Below are 18,112 nucleotides of genomic sequence, written 5' to 3'. Positions count from 1 at the left end.
TTGTTGGAAGGCATCATCACAATCGTCAGCATATCCGAAGGCGCGTTTGAAGATGTCCGGAAGAACACTCCAAACCCCACGAGTGGCTGTGCTTAATCCATTGTACCACTGCAATGCCGTCCCTTGGAAACACGTGGGGAACTCACGCAAATGTCGAGTATCATCCCAAGAATGATATGTAGCAATCACCGTGAAGTGATCGAACCAATGATACACATCATCCCCAGGATTCCCACGAAAGAACTCCAGCTGAATGCGAGGATTAGCACCAAGAGCAGGAGGAGTTGGACCATGTGCCATGAATGCCGCCATCAATTGAGTTTGGTTGTTCAATTGCAAGCGTATAGCATTAAGCAATTGAACCAACTGCTACTCTAGAGTCAAAGGAGGAGATTGTTGATCTACCATAAAGATGAACGAAAAAGAAAGAGCAAAAGAAGAGAAATGACAAAAAGCTGGAAGGAAATAGTAGATCTAGACAATGTAAAAAGCTAGATTTAAACCAAAATCCTGAAAAAAAAGAACAAAAGAAAGGAAATGGAAAAAATTAGATCTAAACGATACAAAAGCTAGATCTAAATTGAAATCCCAAATCTAAGCACTCCCCAGGGACAATCAAAGATGTCCTTCATCTCCACCAATGTGAGTGCATGGAATATGGAAAGAGAATACAGAAATGTGCATATCAATTAGCCCAAAAACCCTAGTTTATATACAGGAGCAAGCGGTCCGGATTAAAACCAATCCGATGGCTACTAAAATCCCACTATGCTAATATTAGTATACGGCATCATAGCTGTACACTTGGCCCTCACAAATATAATTTTATATATAATACAATTATTTTTATATCATAGAGATAAAAATGGCAATATTGATATTATTTATTATACTTCTAAGTTTTTATGAATGTCAAGCATATGTATCTAATAGATCTATTCAAGAATGTGTTATTAATTCTGGTCATCATAATATGCCTTCACCTCAAGACTACTCTAACTTCTTAAACATTACCTATAGCTATACACTGTTAAGAAATAATATAGAAAATAAAATATATAAATTTTCCTATAATAACATAAATTTTACATTTACATTAAGCTTAAAAATTGTAATCTTTGAAGAAATACAACATGATTTTGAGCAAGCATTAAATTTTATTTTCAGTAACTGTTTTATAAAAGGGAAAAACAAAGTTGGCTATGTCATATTATATGATGGAAGTCTTGCGATTATGGTTCAAATTACAGATTTACATATATCTAAAAAATAAAGTATATCTCTATTAGAAAGAAAATATTATTATAATTCTAATTGTTATTTAGAAGTCAATTCTATAAGTAATCCTTCAACACTTTATACAGATCAATTTTTAATCTCTCCAAATGGTAAAGTTGTTTTTATTCTTGAATCACATTGCAACCTTGTTTTGTACTTTGAAAGAAATAAAATTTGGGAATCAAGTACTACACAATATGGTTATAATTGTATGTTTAAATTTCAAAACAATGGCAATCTTATTTTAAACTTAATAGAGAAAACAGTATGGGGAAGTAATCAATTTTGTAAATTCCTTGGTTGTACTTTATTTTTTACTATTCAAAATGATTGTAATGTAGTAATATACTCTGAAAAACGTCCTAACAACGTTTGGTGGGCATTAGGTAGTGATAAGTTATGTTCTCATTGACATGTCTAAAATAAATTATCATATAACATCTCTTTAAAGCAAAAGAGTTACTAAAAAGCCAGATTTATTAAATTTGCAAGCAAAGGATACGCTTGAGGAGCTTCACCCCTAGGACAAAGGTCGAACACATTCTTTGCTGCATTAGTTCCAAATGTAACATGGCTGTGACTCTTGCAAGCTCCAAGAAAACACGTCCACTCTTAAATATCTGGCTCGAAGGGCATATTAGCAATTAAATCCTCTGCATCAACCAAATAGCTAGCACGTCCCAAAAGATCAACCATACAACAAAAGTGCCGCTGGTTGGGTTTGACGTTAAAGTCAGCTTGCATCGACAAAAACCAGTGGTGACCTGTGTGGGTTTTTCCAACATGGCTACAAGCGAGAAGAGCAGATAAAAAACATATGTCATTGGGTATAGACATGAGTTTCATGGCATCAAAAAGATCAATGGCCTCTTTAGAGTGACCATTATGGGCATATGCAGACAACATTGCACTCCACACTAAATCTTGCTCTTCAAATAGCAACTTACAGTATAAAAGGTGCCCGTTTCGGGCATGTGCTGAAAGAAAGGCGCTCCATGCAACAAAGTCCTTCTTTGGCATTTGGTAGAACACACTAGTAGCCTCCTGAATAAAGCCATTTTGTGAAAAAACAGAGAGAAGAGCAGTCCAGGAAAATAGGTCCCTTTGTGGCATTCTATCAAACATGAATTTGGCAAGCTCTAGATTCCGGTTTTGGGCATATCCAGAAAGCATAGTGTTGCAAGAAATAAGATCCTCCTCCGGCATCGTCTCAAACATATCCTTTGCTTTTTCCATAAGGCCATAGTGTGTGTATGCAGCCAAAACAATATTCCAAGTATAAAAGCTATGCTGAGGCGTGTTATTATACAATGAATTTACGGAATCAAGATTGCGGCTTGCAATAGCCGTTGAAAGCATTGCATTCCAAGAGACAAAGTTACGCTCTGGCATCTTCTCAAACATTCTCTTTGTTTTCTCATAAGAGTCGTTTTGAGAAGAGGCTGTCAGCCGGGCATTGAAGGCAACCAAATCCCATACGGGCATGGCCTTAAAAGTCAGCTCAGCCTTTTCAAAATGTCGGTCAATTGAATATGCGGTCAGCACCGAAGTCCAAGAAACTAGATTCCACAGTGGCATTTGATTGAACACAATTTGTAGGCCAGTAATGTGTCGAGCTTGTGCCAAAGCCGAAAGCAAAGCATTCCAAGTCACCAAATTCTTTTCCGGCATTTGATTAAAAAGGTGGTATGCGTTTTCAAGATGCCCGTTTGCGGCATATGCCGTAAGCATGGCATTCCATGTGACCAGATTAACTTGCGGCATTTGGTCAAAGAGTATCTCAGCGCTGCTTAAGTGACCGTGCTGAGCAAGCCCGCTTATCATGGCATTCCATGCTACTATGTCTTTAAAAGGCATACTTTCAAACAGCCATTTGGCTTCAACAAGATGCCCTTTTTGGGTATGTGCCACGAGTATTGCAGTCCAGGCAATGAGGCTCTGTTCCGGCATTAGATCAAAAAAGAAAACCCTTGCCTGGGTCAGGCAAGAGTTTTTCGTATACGCCAGGAGCATTGCATCCCACGAGAAGGGATCCCTCTTGTCCATCGCATAGAAGACACCCTCGGCATCTTGCACTCCACCACACCTGCCAAACATCTCAATGAGCTTGTTGGAGATAAACACAGTGCCGGCACAGTCAAGACGAGCTCGAATCTGCCGAGCAATAGAAAGTGTCTTGCAAGAATCGATAAGCCTGAGGCAATCATCCATGCAAAAAGGAGGTCTTGGGCTCGAATGATCATGCAATTTCTTGAGAAGCTTTCTAAAGCAGCAAAGTTTAAGATTGCATCAAGAGTGGAGATGGTTTGTGATGGTAGCTTTCCTTGCATTCCAAGGAATGGAGGATCATTGCGCTAGAGGATAATGCAGCATCATCGAAACCAGACAAGGGGTTTCTCTCCTTATTTTTCTCTTTTTAGAATGTTTTGTTTACATCCTTGCCTGTTCTTAAGCTTGATCTTTCCATGATCTTCTTGTTGGTTCTTTTCCAGGAAGTCTAGAAGGCGAACGATGATCCCTTTCTCGCTCTGGTACTCACTTTGCTGCCACTCCTCTGCCCGCTTGGGCATGGAAAGATGTGCACCAACACTGGGGTTTCACACACCTTGCGAGCTCCTCGCCGCATTCGATTCCGGCCTGGAGCTCACGTCCACCGCCAGCAGCTGGAACACCACCACCGCCACAGGTTCGCTAGAATTCTCCAGGAGGAGAGTCCAGCGAAACAATTCCTTTCTTGGGGCTGTTTCACTGCACGACGTGAGGCTTTTGCCGGACTCGTGGCAGGCAACTGCGCAGTAAACCAATCTCGACTACTTGCTCATGCTCGATTATATCATTCATTTGTATTTTGCTAACTTATTACAAATGTAACAATTTTAGATATGCAGTATGCCTACTCTTGTTTTAGAGTGACAAACTACAAAATTGACGTGTCAAGTATAGAGGAAATCTATAATTATTGAGCAAAATAATTCTTTTTGGAAGTATTAGTAATTATTGTCAGATTTATAGTATTTAAAGATAGAATTGTACTTAACATTACATTAATTATATTGAGATTACTAAGCTAGTTATATATTGTTACTATATTTATTATTCATGGGTTTTAATACCTGGTTCTATCTTTTATTGTTATTTGATCTATATCAGTGTAAGTATAATAGTTTGAACTTAATCCTTAATTCATGGCTTTCTTTATACAGCAAAAATCATTGAAGGAAAAGATAAATTTAATTGGGCTCCAGATATGAAAGATGCTCTTGCAAATTGTAATGTTTATCAAGAAAATGTTATTTTATGGAGAAAAGGTAATGAATTTGTTTATTTTGATTATGATACCCTAGCAGCAGAAACGTGCTCTAAAATTATAAATAATGTACAATTTGATGGTGTATCATTTATTGGTAATGGTCATTTTAAAACTAAAGGTTGGTATGGATGGCAAAACTGGGCATTTAGTGGTCATTATTCACATGATAATCATGATGAAGTAATATTTCAATAGATAAAAAGCTAATATAAGCATTATATGAGATTTATTTTATTAATTAAAATGTTGTAGGAATGTTATGAATAAAACATTTTAAAGTTTTAAAAAACAATGGTATAAAAAATTTGAAACAGTTAAAACTTGTATTCAAGTTTGATAAAGTCATAGTTAAGAACATCAGGAAACTATAGAAAACATCCAATACTGAATGAGACCAAAAGATATATAAAGATATACATTAGAAACTAAATATGTTTTTGTGCATTTTTGTTTTTCTTTTCTATTTGTAATTTTATCAGTAATAAAATTTTACATATAATAATTTTAAAATAAATTTATATAAGACTTATATGAATAATAGTAATATCTTGTTTAGTATAATAACCACATTCAAACTCTTAAAACTTGCCCTCAATTTTAGTATGGCTGGATCAATCAATCCTTTTCTCTTTCTTAAAGGAGCTCATCAGGCAATTGGTGTTGTTTCCAATCTAGAAAAATATAGACTTTTGGAATTTACCATAATACTGCAGCAATTGATTTATGTTGTGTGAAATGCCAATATTGTATTTGTATAATTTTATATATAACTCACTTTTATTTAACTTTTACTGAATAGTTTTTATGGCCATATTGTTACCTCCAATCTCAAATCTAAACCAGGGTTGGTAGACATGCTTTTGGAGAAAAATAAATTGGTATTTTAGTAAGCAATGGGTGCTAAACATGATAGGCATGAGGGAAGATAGGGATTTGGAGATGGTATGCTAAACTTTGTTTAATGTTATTTTGTATAATGCTTTATTTTGTTAAAGTGGAACTTTTCATTATCCCACTTATGGTGTATGGCCACATGCCATTTTTATAACAACAATAAAAAATTGAAGTTTTAGCTTTATAATTTATAAATTAAAAACTTTTCATATGATTTTGTGTTATAATATTGTGAAATATAAAAAATAAATTAAAAAACCGATAGAAATATTAATAAATACTAATTAAGTACTAGGAAATGGCATGTGGACACATGCTAATTAATGTCCCACTTTACTGAATAAGTTCCACTTTAACAAAATAAAGCATTATATTAGTCTTGGCATTAAAATGTTGGATGCTCTAACATTATTATAATGTCACTTTATGCTCATATCCTTTTATTCCTTGTGTTGTATGCTTAAAAGTCATTTTATGCTTCAATTCTTTTACTCTTTAGTTACATACTCATGAGTTTGGTTCTATCCTTTTGTTCAATGGCCCAAGATCCTGAAACTTGAATTCCACTTTGCTACCTTTGACCTATGTGTTCAAGGGTTTAAGTTCCATTTCATGGTTATCTTATGTTAAATCATTATAAGGTAAAAGGTGAAAACTATTTAATATCAAATAATATGTCCTAACAAGTATTATCCAATAAGATTGCTCTAACACTAATGAAACAAACAGAAGAGTGAACCCTAGGCCAACCTCTCAACCCTTAAGGCGTTACGGCCTTAAATCCCATAAGCCATGGAATATTCTTGAAATATTCCCATGGTCTGTGTCATTCTCGCCTCCCTCATGACCCAGCCACATACGGCAGCCTCGAGAAGCTAAACGAGCCTCACATGAAGGGAGTCCAAGGCAATATGTGGGCAACTAATCTTATTGCATATGCAAAAATGAAAACAAAAATTTGAGTGGGTTACATGTTTAGTTGCTATATCTTTATATATATCTTTTAGGTATGGATTTTGGTTACTTTGTCATACTATATTAAATGAGTTTTCACTTGGGCTTATAAAATGGATTTTTTATGCACCATTTGCATGAGTTTGTGCTTGGGCTCATAAGTGAGATGCATTAGTAACTTAAAGTTACATTTTGAATTGGCAGAATTAATGTTAACCTATCGGTGGTTATCATGAGTTGTTCCATATTACTATGGGTAAAAATAAACTTCTCTAGATCTGTTATAAGTGGTAAATAGGCTGGCACTAATGGATCTTACCTAAGCATGATTATAAGTACATCAATCAAGACTATAGGGATTAATCTATTGGTTCAAGTAATCAATGTCGTGCTCTCTAATAAATTTTTTTGAATTGAACTAAACGTAGTATGAATACAAGCTAGAAGTTTAGTCAAAGTTGAGTCTGAAGAGAGAGTCATTAAAGACAAAGGATTAAACATGTAAATCATCTTTTCTTTTTAGGAAGTTTCTGGGATAATCACAAAAATTTATAAAATATGAAATTGCACTAAATTGCATATTTAGACACAGGTTTGCAACAAGATATGATCTCATTACTTATACTCATATCATGATATTGAGACTTCTTATTTCAATACATATTGGTTATGATAGCTTTACAAGTGGTGAGTCATAAAATAAATAGTGGTGAAGCATTAAATCATTTTGTCTAAGCTTGTTATTGGAAATCTTGAATTATAATGCTTAATTCTTTCCAAGGATCCTTAGTATTTCTCCTTAAGTAGTTTTATGTTGGATTAATTTTGAGTTCCGCTGGAAAGAGAAGGGTATGAATTTGTGGTATTGTTGTTGGTGTTAAGTGTCATAGATCTCTATTGGTTGGGATGGTATTTATGTTGCATTTTGTCAAATAGAGTTAACACTTAATACTCATATAAATATTTGTAATAGTGATATATATTTTGTTTGTGGTATTGCTCAATTGATGATCAAATAATTGTGACTATTATATCATGATCGTAAGGACTGTATTTATAAAGTTGCTTGGTCAAACTATAATTAACCCCAAAATGGTTGATGGTGAAATTAATCTACTTGCAAGTAGTAGCATTGTAGTAGCTTTGACAAGGTCTTAAAGATGATCCATTATGCTAAGCTAGTGTTGGTACGCTAGTTAGTTGTTAAGCATAACTTCATTGTGTTTAGTTTTTGAATTGATATAAATATGATTTTCATTAGCTTTGCATTATAAAATTTAGCTTATGGATGTGTTGATGAGGATATTATGGGTTGTACTATGATTTTTTTTTTTGCATTAAAGTTAGTTCATGCAAGACTTATAATTATTGTTATACGAGCCTTGGCTATAAGCTTCTTCAAACTTTTGTTCTTTGAGTTTTCATATTCATTATTCTATTTATTAAAAGTTGTTAAAGAAAATATTTTGGCTCATTAGCTTTGACGTTCAAATTAGCTTCCACATTTAGCAATTATTAGTAATATCATTTATAACAATTAATTATCTTTGTTAAAATATTGTTAATTATTATTGATGTTGGATGCTTTGCCATTCTTTGATAATGATTATGCACCTTTCTTAATAGGGTGATTGACAATTTTTGTGATGGTTAGTTGTTATTTTGAGGGTTTTTGGCTTTTTACATTACTATGTATTTTTTGTTTGTAGTTTATTTTGGTTTGGTCTCTTGAGTTTGAGTTATCGGTAAGATATTATTAATGCTTTCTTGAGCAACTCTGATTCTTTTGTATTGTTAATTAAGATTTATTTAGACTAACTAATTTTTTCCTATGACTGTAACACATGTGATTATAAGATGAAATTTGGATATACTATCATCATGAATCCTTGGAACTTTAGGGGATAAATGGGGATAAATAATCACTAAAGACTTTCTCATCAAGCAGCTATTCATTTTCCAATTTAACTTTATCCATTTAGTGATCTTTGGGTTTGGGCTAATATAAGTAAATTTGTTTTAGCACATTATATGCATGATGAAATCTCTAGTCATATGGTAGCTACTGTCTATTAATCATATCATTTGCCTTTCTCTCAATATTCTTAATTTTGTTTAAAAGGCTATGGCTCTCTAACTATCTATTTATAGTAGTTTATATAAACCTTACTAATGGGCTTGGTTTGTTTGCTGATGAGGGTTGGGGCTTTTACTTCTTTCTCTATTTCACCTATAGGTAAGGGTATATCATTTTTTATAAAGTGGATGACACTTAAAGTAATAAAGGTGGCTGATTCCATTAATTATTTCCTTGTTTGTGATAGTCGAAAGGTGTCTAAGTTGTAGCGCATTTATGTTAGATAAAGAGGCTGCCCTATAACTCATTTAAATTGGTGTATTTCTCATAAAGTGTGAACACTATAAATTTTTTCTAAAGTTATTTCTTTGGTGGTTCATTTCATCCACAATTTTATTATACTATAAGTTTAAAAAAATTATTTATTTTTATTATTAATTGCATTGATCTTTATTATTCATTTATAACAAATTTTCCCTTATGATTCAAGCCATGTCTTTATTTCTTATCCTTTTTGCTTCTATTGATGGGTTTTATGCTTATAAGTCATGAATTTTTTTTCTTGTCTTACATATCACATAAACGTTATATAAAAGTTTTTATTACTTTAGGGTTATACATGATTTTTATTACTTAACCATTTACATGATGGTTTGAATAAGTTATGGGGTATGATAGATAGTATACATGTTCCAATTGTTTTCAAGAAGATGTTTTTATAATTGTATTGTTATTATATAATGTTAAAAACACCTAAGCACTACTATTTTGTCATCATACACACTAGAAAGATTAAATATTTCATTACCAAAATTGATAGTACCCTCTTTAACATGAATAGCATGGCTAGGCACTTGTTGAAGCTTGGGCAATTCTTTCCTTGGGCACAGCAAAGTTTTTGGGTAGTGTGCTCAACATCCAAATGCCATTATAAATTTCTTGTTATTACAACACACTAAATCCTTCTTGCCCAAATTATGGGTCACCATTCCCTATATCCTCTATCATTATGGCTGGATAAGCCTTTTTAACCATTTGAGTCCCACCATAAATGATTGCAATTGCTCACTATGAACTCATGTAACCTATTCTTCACCATGATTAAGGTCCTCTTAATTTTTTTCCTCAATCTTTTTTTTGTCATCACCTTGTGGATAGTTAACACCTCATCCCAATTCCCTTTGTAAGTGCAACATGGGTCTAATAAAGAAGTGTCTAATAAATCATGTTGGTACTATGGCTTTATCATCTCCATGTCCACCGCATTCTTGGCTGTGTGCCAAAGAGCCTATTCGATTGGTAGAATAATAACTTATTTATATTTTAATTGTGAGTAAAAAAAATAACATATAAATTATATAAATTTAGAGAGAATTCACTTAAATGCATATTTAATTTCTCTAAATCTAAGTTATACTTAAATTCCTCTTCATTTTCTATTTTGATTTGCAACAGTTTACTTGATTACTCATTACTAGTGATGACATATTTAAATAAAAAACTTTAAACTGTGAATCAACACATACACTAGAAAAAATATGGGAAGAAAAGACTATAGATTTAAGGATAAATATAAAAAATCAAGAAAGGAGAACAAATGGAAAAAATTAAGAAGATAGAGATAAAAGAATCAAAAGACAAAATTAAGGAGTGATATTAATTATCTTAGGAAATCTTTAACTTGTTTCTAATGTTATTGAACTCATTAATTAAATTGAGCTCAGACATCATCTTCTCACAAACTTGATCCTTTGAATTTAAGAAATAACTGATCACACTCATATTAATTTCAAATAGTAATACAATTTTAAAAGTAAGAGAAATTTCATAATCACATCCCACAAAAGATGGATATAGCAACGCTCCAAGATTTTATCCATCTTAAGCATATATACAAAATAACACTAATAAATTACACCTCATGACATATCTAATATCTAGTGATATGATAGTAAGAGCAATGTTTTAGGTGAGGATAATAAAATAAAAGGCAGTCTCAAGCAACATGGAATTTGATCAATGGCATGGTACAGCATGTTGGCATAAAAGGATAAAAACTAAGGATAATGTATAGAAAAAAAAAACTTAAAAGTTTCTAAATAATATGCAACACTTTAAATTAACCTCTCTCTCTTTATATATATATATATATATACTATTTAATCACTGTTTATATCCATACAATTTCCCAGAAGAGTGGGAGTGAACATTTTTCTCTACATCAGTCAGATGATTATATTCTTAGGATATGTGCTATTATACATATCATTATATTGGAGACAATAAAATTTTGTTTGGTGCATTAAACCAAAAGTGAAATATTACTTTTAAAATGGATATACTTTTATATATGATACAATTATATTTATATTATGGAGATAAAAATGGCAATATTGATATTATTTATTATTATTCTAAGCTTTTATGAATGTCAAGCATATGTATCTAATAGATCTATTCAAGAATGTGTTATTAATTCTACTCATCATAATATGCCTTCACCTCAAGACTACTCTAACTTCTTAAACATTAGCTATATACTGTTAAGAAATAATATAGAAAATAAAATATATAAATTTTCCTGAAATAACATAAATTTTACATTTACATTAAGCTTAAAAATTGTAAGCTTTGAAGAAATACAACATGATTTTGAGCAAGCTCTAAAATTTATTTTCAGTAACTGTTTTATAAAAAGGAAAACAAAGTTGGCTATGTTATATTATATGATGGAAGTCTTGAGATTATGGTTCAAATTACAGATTTACATATATCTAAAAAAGAAAATATATCTCTATTAGAAAGAAAATATTATTATAATTCTAATTGTTATTTAGAAGTCAATTCTATAAGTAATCCTTCAACACTTTATACAGATCACTTTTTAATTTCTCCAAATGGTAAAGTTGTTTTTATTCTTGAATCACATTGCAACCTTGTTTTGTACTTTGAAAGAAATAAAATTTGGGAATCAAGTACTACACAATATGGTTATAATTGTATGTTGAAATTTCAAAACAATGGTAATCTTATTTTAAATCTAATAGAGAAAACAGTATGGGAAATTAATCAATTTTGTAAATTCCTTTGTTGCACTTTATTTTTTACTATTCAAAATGATTGTAATGTAGTTATATACTCTGAAAAACGTCCTAACAATGTTTGGTGGGCATTAGGTAGTGATAAGTTATGTTCTCATTGACATGTCTAAAATAAATTATCATATAACATCTCTTTAAAGCAAAAGAGTTACTAAAAAGCCAGATTTTGACCAATTAAATTTGCAAGCAAAGGATACGCTTGAGGAGCTTCACCCCTAGGACAAAGGTCGAGCACATTCTTTACTGCATTAGTTCCAAATGCAACATGGCTGTGACTCTTGCAAGCTCCAAGAAAACACGTCCACTCTAAAATATCCGGCTCAAAGGGCATATTAGCAATTAAATCCTCTGCATCAACCAAATAGCTAGCACGTCCCAAAAGATCAACCATACAACAAAAGTGCCGCTGGTTGGGTTTGACGTTAAAGTCAGCTTGCATCGACAAAAACCAGTGGTGACCTGTGTGGGTATGTGCCACGAGTATTGCAGTCCAGGCAATGAGGCTCTGTTCCGGCATTAGATCAAAAAAGAAAACCCTTGCCTGGGTCAGCCAAGAGTTATTCGTATACGCCAGGAGCATTGCATCCCACGAGAAGGGATCCCTCTTGTCCATCGCATAGAGGACACTCTCGGCATCTTGCACTCCACCACACCTGCCAAACATCTCAATGAGCTTGTTGGAGATAAACACAGTGCCGGCACAGTCAAGACGAGCTCGAATCTGCCGAGCAAAAGAAAGTGTATTGCAAGAATCAATAAGCCTGAGGCAATCATCCATGCAAAAAGGAGGTCTTGGACTCGAATGATCATGCAATTTCTTGAGAAGCTATCTAAAGAAGCAAAGTTTATGATTGCATCGAGAGTGGAGATGGTTTGTGATGGTAGCTTTCCTTGCATTCCAAGGAATGGAGGATCATTGCGCTAGAGGATAATGCAGCATCATCGAAACCAGACAAGGGGTTTCTCTCCTTATTTTTCTCTTTTTAGGATCTTTTATTTACATCCTTGCTTGTTCTTAAGCTTGATCTTTCCATGATCTTCTTGTTTCTTTTCCAGGAAGTCTAGAAGGCGAACGATGATCCCTTTCTCGCTCCTGGTACTCACTCTGCTGCCACTCCTCTGCCCGCTTGGCCATGGAAAGATGTGCACCAACACTGGGGTTTCACACACCTTGCGGTCTCAGCTCCTCGCGGCATTCGATTCCGGCCTGGAGCTCACGTCCACCGCCAGCAGCTGGAACACCACCACCGCCACAGGTTCGCTAGAATTCTCCAGGAGGAGAGTCCTCCAGCAGCAGCGAAACAATTCCTTTCTTGAGGCTGTTTCACTGCACGACGTGAGGCTTTTGCCGGATTCGTGGCAGGCAATTGCGCAGCAAACCAATCTCGACTACTTGCTGATGCTCGATGTGGACAACTTGGTGTATAGTTTTAGAACCACTGCTGGGTTGAACGCCTCGGGATCGGCCTATGGAGGATGGGAGCTTCCGACCTCAGAGCTCCGGGGCCATTTCGTGGGTATGTGTGAAACGATTCTTTCCTCGGTGATCTTAAGTTTCCATTTGCAGGGCATTATCTCAGTGCGAGTGCAATGACTTGGGCCTCCACTCACAACCTCACCATCTACGAAAACATGAATGCTGTTGTAGCAGCTTTGGCCGAGTGCCAGGCAAAGATTGGAACTGGATACTTGTCTGCTTTTCCAACCAGCTTGTTTGATCGTTTCGAAGCTCTGGAGTCTGTTTGGGCACCATACTACACGATTCACAAGGTATAGAGCTTTCTTGTTTTTTTTTTCCTTGAACTTCCAACGTAGTCCTGTGTTTTTTTTGTTCCCTTGAAAGATTATGGCAGGACTTTTGGATCAGTATACGTACGCCGCGAACAGTCTTGCATTCGAGATGCTGTTAGGCATGACTGATTACTTTGGGAGCCGCGTTGAGAGGGTCATTGAGAAGTATAGCATCGAGAGACACTGGCAATCACTAAACGAGGAGACTGGCGGGATGAACGATGTCTTGTATCGTGTCTATCAAATTACGGTAAGCTCTTCACAGCTTGGCTTGGTTGATCCTGACGAAAAAACCATTCTCAGGGAGATGCGAAACACTTAAAGTTGGCACACTTGTTTGATAAACCATGTTTCCTAGGATTGTTGGCTGTTCGGGTAATTCTTCTGTTTTCTTCTGTTTTCTTTCTTACATTTTTGCTTGCCTTCTTTTTTTTCTGGTAATTTTTCCAGGCTGATAGCATATCGGGCTTTCATGCCAACACTCACATACCCATTGTGATTGGTGCTCAATTGCGGTACGAAGTTGTGGGTGATAAGCTTTATAAGGTCCAGCTTTTAATCCAGTTGTAAGCATGAGAGTTAGCGAGTTTTTTTTCAGGATTTAAGCGAATATTTCATGAAAATCGTGAGCTCCTCCCATACATATGCTACAGGGGGGACGTCTGCCGGCGAATTCTGGTAAGGATTTATCAAGTAAGCTCAATCTGAGATCTGGGCCTGTTTATAATTCAGGTCCGATCCGAGTAGACTTGGAGATACTCTGGGAACCGAAAACGAGGAATCTTGTACAACTTACAACATGCTCAAGGTTTCTATTAGGAAGTCTTTTCTCTTTTTTAGTTTTATCGTTACATGCTGTTTGACTGCTTTAGGTGGCACGAAATCTCTTCCGCTGGACAAAGCAAATGCATTACGCTGATTTCTACGAGAGAGCGTTAATCAACGGGGTTCTCACAATTCAACGAGGAAAAGAGCCTGGAGTTATGATCTACATGCTTCCTCTTGCCCCTGGAAGCTCCAAAGCGACGTCCTATCATGGCTGGGGAACACCATTTTCGTCTTTCTGGTGCTGCTATGGAACCGGTATGTTCTTCTCTTCTCCTTCTTATGTCCAAAACTTGCACATGTTTGTAGCAATCGAGTCTTTTTCCAAGCTTGGAGACTCCATTTACTTCACAGATGAAGTACAAGACACTCCACAGCTATACGTGATCCAATATTTGTCGTCTAAAGTTTTGTGGACTGCCGCTGGTCTCAGCGTAGATCAACGGGTTTATCATATGACCTCGACTGATCCTGTGATGACGGTCACATTCAATTTCACACAGGTGAGGCTAAAATTTTCTCCTCTGGCCAGTTTTGTTGAAGCGAAACTTGCAGAAGCTTGTGCTTGGAAAAACTAGCGAAGCAAAGTTGTCCGTTCGGGTGCCTTACTGGGCTCAATCCTCCAGGTGCCTTCTCAACGGACTTGAGCTTCAAAACTTAACACCAGGTACGGGTTCTTTCGTTTCCTGGCATATAGCATGGATTGGATTCTCTAAAGCTCGATTCTCACAGGAACGTTCTTCGATGTGTCACGAGAATGGAAGACCGGAGATAAATTATCCTTTACCTTCTCGGCCATGCTAAGGCTCGAAAAGATCCAAGGTAACGAATGGAAGCTCTCGATATAAGTTTTACACTCGCTTTTGAAAATGATCTAGATGAGCGCTCAAAGTACTCATCGCTCTACGCGATATACTACGGTCCTTACCTCCTGGCTGGGATGAGCGATGGCAATTATAAACTTGGATCCGTCAACGTATCGACTCCTTCGAGATGGATAAAACCGGTGCGTGACAGTAATCTGTTTAGCTTCACGCAACTCCAACAAGGAAAGCTCCAGTATCTAGCAGCAAGCAGCGATGGAGCGTTGTCCATGATCAGCAAGCCTCAACACGGCTCCGAAGAAGCTCCTCTCGCAACTTTCAGACTTAAGTTACTACCATCTCTGAAGACGATAGAGAAGTTTCAAGTCAAGGATGTTACAAGCTTGCTGCTCGATCGGGAGGTATCTCTCGAGCTCTTGAATCGGCCGGGGAGGTTTGTCACTCATTTTGGGATTGAAGATGGTGTCAGGCTTACTAACGGCAAGAGCTCGGGTTTCCCCTCGAGTTCTTCGGTGTTTAAGCTACGTTCAGCGCTCTCTGGTCATCCGGGAGAAATTTCTTTCGAGGCCAGCGGCATCCAAGGTTGCTTCTTGGTTGCTCAAGGAAGGGATATCACTCTTGAGTGCGAAAGATTCAACAAGATGGCAGCCAGTTTCGGTGTGACCGCGGGAAGAGCCTCGTATCATCCCATGAGTTTTGAGGCTTATGGTGACAACGACACTTACCTGATGTTTCCACTCTCTTCCTACAGTGATGAAAAATACGCTGTGTACTTCGAAGTAACACCTTCTTAAAAGAGTGACTTGGTAATAATCAAATTAATGGAAAATGCACAATCTTAACTAAATTATGGCTAACCTCCCATTGATTATTAATATTAAAAATACCTTTAGCTTGAAATAAAAAATATACTAACTTTTTAAACAATGTTTAGGGTCTAGACAGCAATGGAGACGTGGGAGAACCCCCTCGCATTACATCATCGTGGGAGGTAAGATACGATGGAATGCTCTGCCCGTGAGCTACTGCCTGCATTTCATTGTGTCACAATGAAATGCGATTCGTGCTACCGTAGTATTTCGAGTTCTTGCTCATGTACGTGGTTTTGAAAGAAATTAGCTCTCTCTCTTTTTTTTGTTTCGCCGATTTCGAAAGAAAAACTTGATTTTCTCTTTTTTCTTGTTGCTCAGATGAAACAGCGATGGTCTGGAAAGACAGTCGTGGACATGTTTGCCGACGAATTCAGGCAAAGGCCGTATGAGTATTATATGAGTTTTTCAAACCTGGCGTTTTACTTGCAGGTTGATGCTGTTCGATCAGGCCGGATTTTGGTAGAGGATAGAAAATGTGATAACGAATTTAGAATTCGAACAACAAAAAAACTGATCCACTTCGTTCACAGGTGCTTCACATCACTTCTGAAGTCCTTTCATTGGTCTCTAGTCTTATTGATAGCCAGGCATGAGCCACCAGTTCTGGCAGAGAGTATTTTAAATCTCCACGAGGGACCAGCATCTATACCAGTGAGTGCCGAAAAATTCTACTGCTTGCAAGGAAGAAAACTTTGAGCAATTGTTCTTTAGGCCCATACTTGGGCAGTACTGCAAGAACACTGTGCTTGGCATCCTGCAAGCAGAGCACAACACTGGACCTTTATTCCGTAAACTAGCTCTTTTCATGCAATTTTTCTTTCAACTCTTTTATTTTCTATCAGCTGTTCAAGCTTTCCTTCGCTTTTTAAATTTTGCTATGTCTCTATGTGATGCTTGAAGATCAAGAATGGTAGACTTTGCAAAGTATACATCGCTAAGTATGTTTCCAGAAGAAGAGGTAAAAAACCACTCTTTCTCACTCTCTTTCTCTCCTTACTGTTATAATGGCAAGAGGTTGATACTTTTAATTCTTTTTATTGGTCTCCACTTATCAGCAAGTGTGCACATAGACCAAAAAGGCATTATAAAAGGAAATCCTAAATTATCATTAAGTCAAACACATTTGATATGGTGATAAAAAATTCATGTTATTGGCTTGTACATAAGATTTTTCTCAAGAATGTTGCCATTTATTATGATGCATGAGAAGGGAGCAGCATTGTGGAGGTAAACATCATGTTTGTAAGGAGTTTCTTACAGCACTCTCAAGTTTTCCAAGTTTGTGAAGAACAGGATAACAAAGGAAAAGAAGCTTATACAAGGTTTGTGCATCTAAGCATGGATGGAGTGTCCAAATCGTTGAATGCAGGAAGAACTCACCAGGCAAGCAAATTAAGCCTTAGTCTCTCGATTCGATTGCTAAGCTTTTTTCTCTCACATTCTAGATATGCAGCCCCCATTGCCAACAACAAAATTTACCTTCATGAAAATTCTCCAAAAGGGGTGGAACAGCAGACTCAGCAGCAAGGAGTGACTAGCAACAGGCACAAGGTAAACAAGCAAGCTTTGATTTCTTTCCAATGACACCCTTCTGTTGATCAGATTCCATCGATGATGATCAAGAAGAACCAAGTTTTGAGATAAATCCACTGTGTATGCACTTGGGACCATCAGGCTATGACAATGACTCCAATGGACTATGGTTGCATTATGTGCAATATTCTTGTGAGGAGTATACAAAGTTTAGTGGTTATAACTTTAGTAACTTTAGTAGAATAATATTAGATTAAAAAAACATAATAAAATACTGCATACCAAACTAAACCTGTTAGACATTTTATATGTTGGTTCAACCAAATCAAGCAGCTCAGTGAATATACAGAAAATGTCATTATCATCATTTTAACATCTTCATTATCCGATCTTGCCCATGTCCTTGCTATGAAACCATTTATTGAGCCATGGTCATTGACACTTTTAATTCCTTTTCAATCATTCCCTCCTGATATAACGTCATGGCAGAGAGATCTCTATCATAGCTGGCATAGACAAAGTAAGAGAAGTGATCCCTTTAGATGAAATAAATATAAAAAATAAATATTATTAATAATAGATACTATTGTTAAAATAATTTATCATTTGAAAGCCATTTTCTATGAAGTTATAATGAACTTTCATAGGTCCCT

At 35.8% G+C, this 18,112-nt stretch overlaps 2 protein-coding genes across 3 annotated transcripts; one reads left to right on the top strand and one right to left on the bottom strand.

Annotated features, from left to right (window-relative positions):
* Positions 1 to 1,890: 1,890 nt before the first annotated feature.
* Positions 1,891 to 3,489, bottom strand: LOC112342573 (pentatricopeptide repeat-containing protein At4g02750-like). The gene has a single exon (XM_024664611.1). It carries the CDS (start codon positions 3,487 to 3,489, stop codon positions 1,891 to 1,893), a length of 1,599 nt encoding a protein of 532 aa, XP_024520379.1.
* Positions 3,490 to 12,480: 8,991 nt separating this feature from the next.
* On the top strand, positions 12,481 to 15,901 carry LOC9659119. Of its 2 annotated transcripts, XM_024664641.1 has the most exons (13): positions 12,481 to 12,573; positions 12,671 to 13,131; positions 13,182 to 13,384; positions 13,458 to 13,655; positions 13,709 to 13,780; positions 13,856 to 13,951; positions 14,004 to 14,083; positions 14,138 to 14,213; positions 14,278 to 14,488; positions 14,540 to 14,733; positions 14,786 to 14,897; positions 14,963 to 15,052; positions 15,109 to 15,901. In XM_024664641.1, exons 2-13 carry the CDS (start codon positions 12,690 to 12,692, stop codon positions 15,846 to 15,848), a joined length of 2,514 nt encoding a protein of 837 aa, XP_024520409.1. In that variant the 5' UTR covers positions 12,481 to 12,573; positions 12,671 to 12,689; the 3' UTR covers positions 15,849 to 15,901. The 2 variants fall into 2 exon arrangements, with proteins under 2 accessions (XP_024520409.1, XP_002990876.2); XM_002990830.2 differs by lacking the exon at positions 12,481 to 12,573 and having other exon boundaries at positions 12,611 to 13,131; positions 14,789 to 14,897.
* The last annotated feature ends 2,211 nt before the right edge of the window (positions 15,902 to 18,112 follow it).

Source organism: Selaginella moellendorffii, unplaced genomic scaffold (assembly GCF_000143415.4).
Source record: "Selaginella moellendorffii unplaced genomic scaffold, v1.0 SELMOscaffold_112, whole genome shotgun sequence".
Taxonomy (NCBI): domain Eukaryota; kingdom Viridiplantae; phylum Streptophyta; class Lycopodiopsida; order Selaginellales; family Selaginellaceae; genus Selaginella; species Selaginella moellendorffii.
This window is presented reverse-complemented; position numbering and strand designations above follow the sequence as displayed.

Excerpts from the sequence above, each read along its gene's own strand:
- LOC112342573 (XM_024664611.1), bottom strand. The coding sequence starts at position 3,489 with ATGGATGATTGCCTCAGGCTTATCGATTCTTGCAAGACACTTTCTATT.
- LOC9659119 (XM_024664641.1), top strand. The coding sequence starts at position 12,690 with ATGATCCCTTTCTCGCTCCTGGTACTCACTCTGCTGCCACTCCTCTGC. Across the intron at positions 13,781-13,855 it reads TAGGATTGTTGGCTGTTCGG|GCTGATAGCATATCGGGCTT; the intron begins GTAATTCTTCTG and ends TAATTTTTCCAG. Across the intron at positions 14,084-14,137 it reads ACGTCTGCCGGCGAATTCTG|GTCCGATCCGAGTAGACTTG; the intron begins GTAAGGATTTAT and ends TTTATAATTCAG.